The sequence below is a fragment of the Stenella coeruleoalba genome, assembly GCF_951394435.1.
Source record: "Stenella coeruleoalba genome assembly, chromosome: 4".
NCBI classification, from domain to species: Eukaryota; Metazoa; Chordata; class Mammalia; order Artiodactyla; family Delphinidae; genus Stenella; species Stenella coeruleoalba.
This window is the reverse complement of record NC_137149.1, coordinates 85,610,939-85,621,576: the sequence shown is the minus strand read 5'-3', so window position 1 is coordinate 85,621,576 and position 10,638 is coordinate 85,610,939. Positions and strand designations below refer to the sequence as shown.

Sequence of the window (10,638 nt, the reverse complement as noted above, 5' to 3'; positions counted from 1 at the left end):
CAGGCTGCAGAACTGTAGTTCTTCTTGCTTCTTCTGTCTTCCCTCTGTATTATTTGTAATTTTATAAGTAGTAATTTATTTGTATTTCTTTTAAAAACATAGCAATGAAAACATATGATCCATGAGCACGTATTCAATATTTTAGTTCTGCCCTGGATATTTTAATAGTCTTGTTCAAGACTAAAATAAGAATCTAATAAGATTGAAGATCTCACCAATGCCAGCTGATATGATTCTTCCACAAAGCACAAAGCATCTGAAGTGTTTGTGTGAACAAGACAAGCAGGCACAATCTATAAGGTAAAGAAATGAGATAGTGCCAAATACTCAACAAAAACTGAATAAATATTTATTAACTAATATTTTAAAACTTAAGCACTGACTTAGGGAATTAGTAATGTCATGAGGTACTATGCTGTTACTTCATTGTGGTATCTTTCCTTATGCTTTTGTTTGGATATTGTAATTATATACAGACATTCAATGACCACAAATAAGAAGTGTCTCCTGAAATTAATGTCTCCTTATTTTCATTTATCACTTTCTGAACTATGATAATACTTCACAGTAGATAGATAAAATCATAGTTGGAAAATTATATATTTTAAATAGGTGAAATAGACATATCAACCACAAAGCTTGATTATTATATAAAGTGTTTTATGGAAATCAGGTTTTACTTAAATAGTAATTATTCTTCACAACGTCTGACCTTTCTTTTCTTTTTGTAATATTCCAAGTTCTTTTCTAAGACTAAGGCAGAACAGAAGTGCTTTGAGAGAGGTTGAAACCCATGTTGTGGTACTGACAAATGGTCAGTTCAATTTGGCTTAATCAACTTCAGTTCAATCCCCTCTGTGAATATATACTGAGCATCAGAGTGGTCAGAGAATAAAGAGATAAGTAAGGCACAGACATTATCCCCAAGGGGTTCAAGATGTATATTATGATGTGATACTTAGGGGTGAATATAGTTTACTGAAATAAAGGGGACTTTTCTGAACTGGCTCTTAAATGCACAAAGGCTTTTATGATGCAAGCAAATTACAGACTCTGAGTTACTCCATATAGGAGGCAGCAGGAACAAAGGCAAAGAGCTAGAAAGCTCGTGGGGAAGAGGGGGGATGCCAGGCTAACTGAGGCCAACTTGGGTTTCAAGTGATCCTAGCCATTGGCTCTATCACTTCCAGAAAGAGCACTTACTGTAATGGATAATGATTCAGAGATTGGGGAGGCAGATGAGAAACCTGTCATCGAGCTGGACGATGAGTTTTAGTGACAATTATCAGAACAAAGTTAGCGGTAATGGGATTGGAGACACACTAAATTAGATTTGCCATGCAGTTGAGACTAAAAAATGAAAAGACTATTTTAACTTCCCAACACAAGTATCATTGACTTGTAGGCTATTGCTTATGTCAGCCATCAGTAAACTATGGCCCAAGGGTGAAATCCAGCCCACGACCTGTTTTGAGCTTGAGTTAAGAGTGATTTTTATACTTTCTAAATGGTTGAAACAAATCAAAATTAAAAAAATATTTCATGACAAGTGAAAATTATACAAAAGTCAAATTTCAGTGTACAGAAATAAAGTTTTATTGGAACACAGCCATGTTCATTTGTATATGTATTGTCTGTAGCTGCTTTTGCAGTACAATGGCAGAGCTGACTAGTTGCAATAGGGAGTGTGTCGTCCAGAATATCTAAAATAGTTACTATCTGGACCTTCACAGAAAACTTTGCTGACCTCTGGCTTAAGTAGTTAATGATGAATTAGCATCACCAGCTTTATAGATATTGTGCACATGTTCATTCAAAACAGCTCAGCTGGACTGAGCTGATGAAACATTCCAACTAAGAATATCAGCACTGCTTACCATTACAGAGAATGGGCAATGAGTTGGACATCTACTATTAATCGGTCCATGGTGGTGGTGTTAGGAAAGCATTTGTTCTGGTAAACTTTCCTCTGAAGCACTGTGAGCCTTGACTTATGGTTCTCCAGTGCTTGCCATGTGGTTTATTTGTGGTAGTATGCTTTTTCCTCTCCTCTTTTTGTTGTTGTTTCTGCTGCTTTTCTTTCTTATACTATTCTAGAAAAAGACACATTAAGAAGTGATAATGATAATGCACCTCTGGACTTGTCTTCTGGTAATTTGGAGATTATAAAAATATAACCATATTTTAACTGCTATATTCACCTGCTACATTCACCGTCTAATTACACATCCTCAATTGAAAAGAAAAATCATAGAAAGAAATCTGATACCACTGAAGCTATTAGAATTTATCCAGTCTGTCTGAAGGTGGTTTTATAAGAGCAGGTTCATGTAAGTTTCAACAGGCCCCAGTAATGATTGGACAAGTGTTTATGTGCAGGAAGAGGTTAGCTACACAAGTGTCTGTTGATATGTAAAATAGATTTATTCCTCCATTTTACTAATTTTTTTTAGCACACTTCTACTACATCTAATTTGGAGCAATTCAGTATGGAATCACTTGCTGAGAGAACAAACAAAAAAAGTAATTAAGAAACAGGGTGAATCAGTTTGAAAAGCAATCTCATACAGACTGGGAAAGGAAGAGATAATGTTTCAAATGAAAAAATCTCAGTAATGTGGTCATTACCATTATTATTAATAATTAAAATAATGATGATAATAATAATAGTCCTTACTATTTGTACAATGATTTTCTACTGGGCAGTTCAAAGTAATGAAATACTTCATCATTTTTATCTCTAAGAGCTCATCAAGTTAGGAAGGGTCTGGAATTCTTATCCTTGTTTTTCATATGGAGAAAATAAGGGAGAGAAGTGAATCTGCTGGTACCACACTATACAGTAGGTTGGTGGTCAGAATCAGAAACATACTCTCTTAACTGTTTATTCAAAGTGTTTTTGATGGATTCTCTTTTTTCTTTATCCCATACTATCCCTATTATTTCCCTCAAAGCCACCAAAGACAGAGCATCCCTAAAATAGTTTTGAAAGGTGGGAGACAGGAAAAGAAGACACAGCAGTACCTCAAACAAGATAGTGATAGGAACTCCATGAAGAGACATGTATAACCGTCCTCGTTACTTTCTCTCTCTCTTTTTCTCTCTCTCTCATTTAATTCGAAAGCCATGATTTTTTTTAAAATCCATCATAACATAAAAAGTACCTAAATTAAAATTAAAGTTGCTCTCTTACTTCTGTTATTCCACTTCTTACTGTTAAAAATTTTGTGTGTCTTTCTATATACTTCGCTATGCACCTACACATATAGCTTTATCATGTACAAAAACTGGAACATAGCATGCATATTATTCTGCAATATTTTTTCATTAAAATATATCATTGACATTTTGCATGTTAATACGGGTAGCTCTACCTCATCAATTTAATGGCTGCATTGTTTTAATTTTCTGTCTTGATTAAGAGTTACTGTAGAATAAATAGCGCTTCTGTCTTATATTTCACAGTTCTACATATTCTTTTGATGATTATATCAATATCAATTGTTTCCTACATTTACAAATTCATATTCTTCATCTGACATGTGTTGAAACTAGTTGAGAAGCCCTTCCCTCCCCATATTCCCTGCAAACTTTTGCTTATGTCTGCTATATGCATCTCCTTTCTTCTGCAAGAAATGAATAGCAAGCATTCAGGGATGAAGGAACAGGAGTCAATTTATAAGTTTCTTATGCATGTTTTCACGTAAGAAGTGTGCAGAAGAGAAGTGGAGAAGTCTTTTTATATTACAGTAATTGTCATTGTAGGAACAGGTGCTTGGAATTCCACTCAAGGGAGAACTGGAGATGGAAGAGATTGGGGAGAGAAAGATAGTTTCCTCAGCTACAGCCCCATGGGGATATCACAGAAATAAGGGAGGAGACCAAGTAGAGTCCCTGGAGCCTTCCACTACATTCCAGTGACTTCAGCAGGGCAGAGTCATGTAGTGATGAAACTGTTGACTTCTGCAACAGTGTTCCCACCAAACAGGACATTGAGACAGAGCCAAGATGGGATGATGGTATGCCAGGGACCAGAATGATTATGTCACTTCCTGGTCTTGTATTATCAGGAAACAGAGTTCTCTTGATTTCTGTAAGCAACGATTATTTACTGTGAAATGCTTCACAGTTTCCAAGAAGTTTTCACATTCATGATCTCATTCTGGGTCCCACAGTCAACCATGTGCTTTAAACAGAATGGGTAGGCTGTCTCTTATTGACAGATGGACAAACTTAATTCAGAGTCTAAATAACCTGTCCAAGCTGGTAAGGAAAGGGCTGGACTTGGAATTCTCTTTATTCTGAAGCAACCCCAGGTGCTCCTTCAGGATAACACTTCCCTTTCCCTCAGTTCTTGTACCAGACTGCTCTGGAGATAAGAACACATGCCTTGATTCTACCAACGTGCTAAATACCTCAAGAAATTTAAAATAACAGCATCGTATTTAAACAACTTGGCCAACTCTGACTTATTTCATTTTCCCTAACTTTTGAGTTTGTTTAGCAGCTATTTTAACACAAGGGAATGGCAACTTTACTAATCAAACAAAAATCAGGTTGATCAACATTTTTCAGTAACATGTATTTTTGAAGGCAGAACAAATGGGAGAGGTTGAGGAAGTTTCATGCAGAAGGGATTTCCTGCAGCATTGCTGAAGTTTAGAGGTAAATATTAGCTCAAACACTCAGGTTCTTTAGAAGAGACCTCTGGTTATCTCTTATGTGTATCTTCTAAGTTTGTTTCAGAAAAATAGTAAGAGAATAGAATTAGAAACTCTGCCCTCAACCTAATATGGTTCAAACTGTAACATATATAATAGGCCATTTAAGATTCTACAGTGGAAGTGCCCGACTTGGTATCTTGCACATAGCTGGCTCAGCAAACTTTCTACATGCAAGGCACTGTTGTAGGCACTTTACATACAGTAATTCATTTAATTCTTACAATAATCCTATAAGATTGGTACTATCATTATCATCTTCATTTTTTGAATGAGGAAACTGAGATACAGAGAAGTCAAATTACCTGCCTAAGGTCAAGCAACCAGAGCCAGGAATGGTTTCAGCAGCCAGGGATTAGGGTGTGTTCTAAAACAAAACAGTACTCTTCCTTCTAACTGAGTGTCCTGAATTAGTTCCCCAGGAATATCTACTTCACCTAAGGAGTGGGTATGGGTGTGCACTGTAATATAATCCATCATTTGCTTTCTTTCTCAGGCCAGCTGTGGTGAGGGCCAGGAGGAGAGCTTGTTTGGAGCCCTGGGTTATTGGCCTCATCACCTTTATATCCCTGATTGTCCTGGCAGTGTGCATCGGACTCATCGTTCATTATGTGAGATACAGTAAGTATGGGTTGCCCTGGCATCAAGTGATTTACCTCAAATATTTCCTGATTATATACCTGTTTTGATTTGCCTCAAGCTTATTCATTCATTTCTATAATTTGTTTGCATAGCTGGTACAAAGAACTCTTCACCAGCCTTGTTACTCATTTAATCCTCACAAGCCAAGGAGGATTCTTTCTTCTATCTTTGATGTAGCAATGCTTCCTGCTGGGAATAGCATGCTAGTTTTCATATTCATTAACAGCAATAATCAAGTCTTAATTAAGGGAAAACCATAGGAAAGCTACAGTCCAATGTTTGGGGTTGTTTGAGGTCATAAGACAATCATCTTGATTTAAAATAACTCCAACTCATTGAAATCCCGACAGCTCAATAAATTGTACAATCAGGGATCATAGGGAAGTAGGCTCTATTTTGTACTAGTAAGTCGGGAAAATGCTTATAGTAATATATTGTTGAATAAATGCCTATTCGTCATTTTAAAATCATCTTGGTATATATTGCAAGTGATTAAAGGAGATAGGATATGCTGAGAATATTAATTACAAAGAGGTTCACTCTGTGGTAATCAGGTACCTCCCTGCTAGATGAACCCTGAATACTGCTATGTTATTAGAAAGGTCCCCAGGGTACTTCAGAACTATTCTTCTAGGGCATAACAACCCTTCTGAAGTTTCCTTCTTACTCTGTCTCAGGTTTTAATTAGTTGACTCCACTTTGACCTATTTGTTTAATATCTCCCTTAGTGACTAGATAATGCTTTGATATTCAAGACCCTGTAACCAAAGAAGCTAATCACTGGATTCTAATTGAATTGGGAATTTGTAGCAGTTGCTTTTTTGTAAAGAGAGATGGTGATCTGTAAACTGGTTATCTTCTACTAGCAGACACAAATCCAATCTCAATTTCCTAAACAAGGTGGATTATTCCTGAAAGAAAAAGTATTCAAAGATTTTTTTTGGGGGGGGGTAGAATTTGCCCACATGCAGTTCTTTGAATTTGGACTATCTGCATTTTGATAATTTCTCTGGAGCATGTTTTTTTAGTATAAAAAGAATAGCTAAAATAACTTTATAATTCTACAGTTCTATTCTGAATATATTAAGTCCCATTATGTTGTAAGCATCATTATTCCTCTCCATGGACACCTATGTTTTACTCATTTTTATATTTCTAGAACTTATTAAAGAACTTATTAGGCACATATTAGATAATTAATGTTTACTGAATACTGAATGATAAAAATAAATGAATTATACCTACGATATTTTCTTGGGGCATATTTTGGTTTGTCTGACTTAACAAGGAATTCCTAGTCATGTTAGGGATCTTATTAATTCAGTGAGAGAAAATGTTCTTACTACTTCTCCTTTGCCTCTTCCCAAGCCAAGTATTATAAGGCTTACAAATCTTACTCATATGCATACAATAAAAACCTGGTAAGATTTCAGTAACCTGTTCCTGTGTACCCTATTGTTGGGATGATAAGCTGAGTAATATGGAACACACAACGTTCACTGCCCACACACCACACCTGAATAAACAGCAATTGTTATGATATGTGTTACTGTCATATTTGTGATCTGTCTTTTGTTTAGAGATATAACCTAAGAACAGAGTAGATATAACACATGAGAATTTAGGTGCTGGCATGCCTAGATAACCAAACTGAGCCAAACAAATCTATTGTAGAAACAGGCAGATAAAGATGGAGGTGATCAAACTGCATCATTTTGGCATAAAACCCAGGACAGCATAGAACTGTGTGTTCAGTTTTTATCCAGTGGCCTTTGGGACTGCGTTTCTGTCCCTTTTGTGATTTGACTGACAGCAGGTGAATCTATTATGAACATCATTGTAGGTTATAGAATCACAAAGCTGTTAGAAAATTATCAGCAAACTCATGTTCATCCTTATTTTTCTTCTCTGTTAATATTCTCAATAATATTTTTCAACAACTGCACATGCCATATAATTCTGGTAACTGGAAATATGTTTTGACACCTAGCAACCTATTTGAGTCTATCAGGCAAATTAAAATATTGACTATAGATAAGTTGTTCATTTGGTTGAAGCATATAAAATTGCTGATATTTGACCATTTTTAACCTATATAAATGGCAGTTTCAAATAATTCAATCTAATAACTGAAAAGAAACGGGTCTAAGGATGTAGAAGAGTATGTTTTCCTCCTCTTTAGAACCTTACTATTCAACATGTGGTTAGGTACCAGCAACATCCGCCTCATCTAGGAGCTTGTTAGAAATGCAGAATCTTGGGCCCAACTTTATTTCTTTAATTAATTTTTATTGGAGTATAGTTGATTTACAGTGTTGTGTAGTTTCTGCCGTACAGCAAAGTGAATCAGTTATACATATTCATATATCCACTTTTTAAAATTCTATTCTCATACAGGTCATTACAGAGTATTGAATAGAGTTCCCTGTGTTATACAGTAGGTTCTTATTAGTTATCTATTTTATATCTAGTAGTGAGTATATGTCAATCCCAATCTCCCAATTTATCCCTCCCCCCATTTCCCCCTTGGTAACCATAAATTTGTTTTCTACATCTGTGACTCTATTTCTGTTTTGTAAATAGGTTCACTTGTACCATTATTTAAAATTCCACATATAAGCAATATCATATGATATTTGTCTTTGTCTGACTTCACTCAGTATGACAATTTCTAGGTCCATCCATGTCACTGCCAATGGCATTATTTCATTCTTTTTTATGGCTTTCTTATTCCACTATGTATATGTACCACCTCTTCTTTATCCATTCCTCTGTCAATGGACATTTAGGTTGCTTCCATGTATTGTAACAGTAAATTTACAATACAATACAATTTACAATACAACACAATTGCTATTGCAAATAGTACTGCAATGAACATTGGGGTATGTGTATCTTTTTGAATTATGGTTTTCTCCGGATACATGTTGGGCCCAACTTTAGACCTAAAGTAAACTATTGGTCAATATTTAGATAAATTTAAAATGTTACTTGAAATTGTGTATATTGTGATCTGCTTGCATTTCAGGTCAAACAGTCCTCAGGGCAAGGGCAAGGTCATTCAGTGAAAGAGAGGGAGAAAGGCAAATCCTCCCTAGACCCTCACTTAAGTGGCTAATGCTCAGGAGACCCTGACTTTTCAGTGTCATCCATCTCCTTTATGCATAACCAACCCCTCCCCAGGCCTTGTCCGAGTCTGACCAGAGGTTTCCCTTTCTGTCCCAACAAATCCTCTGGATGGCTAGAATATTCTTTTGGAATTTACTGGTAGTTTTTTTTTTCTTTCTTATATAACTCTCATGTAAAACTAGAGATTTCTCCTATAGCCTCAGTGAGTGTATTTGGTTTTTTCCACTCCAAGAAGCAATATATAATGAAAATTTGTGCTTTGGTAATTAGACCTTAGCTTGAAACCCAGTTCAGTCTTTTCCGGCCAAGTCATGTTAAGGTTGGGCAATTTATTTACACTTCTGAGACGGTAGACCTTATCTGTTAAATGTGGATAATACTACTTTCTTATGGGAGTTATTTTAAATTGAATGAGATATGCAAATATGCTTGGGACACAGGTGTCTAATGTTAGTTTTCTTTCCCTCTGGGGTTTAAGTGAGGGAAAGGATGAGAAGCAAGAGAGCACCTGAGATTGATGAGGCACACTCCATTTTTCTATCATAACCATACGCAACCATCATGTTCCAGATGCTTGGCACAGAGTCTCTCACAGAAAAGATAGTCAGCTGAATATTCATGGAATGAATCTTCTGAGCTCTGTGCTTGCTTCATGTACAGGAGGGTAGAGGAAAAGCTTGAATTGTTGCACTAATTCTTCAGCAGACCAGAAACATGGGCTGCTTGAACTGGATGCAGAAAGTGGAGACAATGGCTAAAGAAACAGACAAACCAATTCCTATGGCTGGTGGGAGAAAATAAATAGAGTGACAAGGGAACCAGGTGAAACTAAGTAGTGTCTCTGGAGGGTTATGTCCAGTGGCAACTCTACCTCCTTAAACTTTATATACTGAGCTCCTAGCATTTTAATCCCTACCCTCATCTCCTTATCCAAAATAAATATTCTTACACTAGAGTCCCTATGGCAAGAATTGATGTGTAGTTTATGGAATTGGAAGAAATCTACTTTTAAAATATAAAAATGCATTTACTCTTGGGAAGCTTCCGAATCTATTCCTGTTGATATGCTCAGATGGTGTGACTTACTGCTTCTTGTGGCTTATTCAGGAATGGATAACACATGACTAATTAGCCTACAGGAACACCAAGCATTTCATATGGCTTTTATACTCTAAATCTTATGATGATGAACGTTGTTGTCTTTTATCTTGAGATAACCATGAAGGTCAGAACAGGATGATGGATATGTTGACCAGGGTAGCATTGTTCCCTGTCTCAGTCTGTCTAGCAACTACCAAATGGGGAAATGATGATGCTTTACACTGTTTCCTGTCTCAGTCTGTCTAGCAACTACCAAATGGGGAAATGATGATGCTTTACACACATCTGATAAAAAGTATGATGAGTTTTTTCCTCTATCCTTGCAGATAAAAAGACAACCTACAATTACTATAGCACATTGTCATTTACAAGTGACAAACTATATGAGTTTGGAAAAGAGGCTTCTAAAAATTTCACAGAAATGAGCCAGAAAATTGAATCAATGGTAAGCATTTTATTCCCACTTCTAGGGTATTTGCTATCACTTTTTACCATAATTTTTAGTATCCTAGCTTCTCAAACATCCATTCAACTGATCTTGTATATCTTGCAAAATGGGGAGAGGCCCTACCTGAGAGATATATGACAAAACTAACAATACATGAATTGGAGGAATATGCCTTACAGGGCTAAACCTAGTGACTTTTAGCCATTTCTTTTTGTACCTCCTACTCACCCTTCCTTAGCTAGTGCTACAGTATTGATCAGCAGAGTCTAGAAATTCTGAGAATGTTAGGGTGACCCAAGATACAGTTGTTGTATCATTGATTTCCTAAAGAGACCTTTAGCAAAAGGACACAAGATTGAAACTATTCAGACCCATACTTGAGAAGTATCTTAGTATTTTAAAATATCCAACCTTGGACAAGTTTTTGGTACATAAGTCTATAGGAAATCCTTGGATATTCATCTTTATCCTTAGGGCATCAACATTCATCCTGAGGAATGAACTGAATATTTTAAATAGTGGAAAATTTAGCAGTATAGGCCAAAAGAGCAAGAGCCTGGGTGATGACTTCTCTTCATTGTCAGACTACTTAGAGAA

At 36.2% G+C, this 10,638-nt stretch overlaps 1 protein-coding gene across 1 annotated transcript in view; it reads left to right on the top strand.

The window, feature by feature from the left end:
• Nucleotides 1-217: 217 nt before the first annotated feature.
• Nucleotides 218-10,638, top strand: part of LOC307185946 (transmembrane protease serine 11E-like) — a gene marked incomplete at both ends in the record, with an annotated part of 33,390 nt that continues 22,969 nt past the window's right edge. Inside the window, 3 exons of the mRNA XM_079920527.1 lie at nt 218-300; nt 5,218-5,342; nt 9,920-10,038. Of these exons, the coding sequence (XP_079776653.1) occupies nt 218-300; nt 5,218-5,342; nt 9,920-10,038 (327 nt within the window). The remainder of the gene's footprint in view (nt 301-5,217; nt 5,343-9,919; nt 10,039-10,638) is intronic.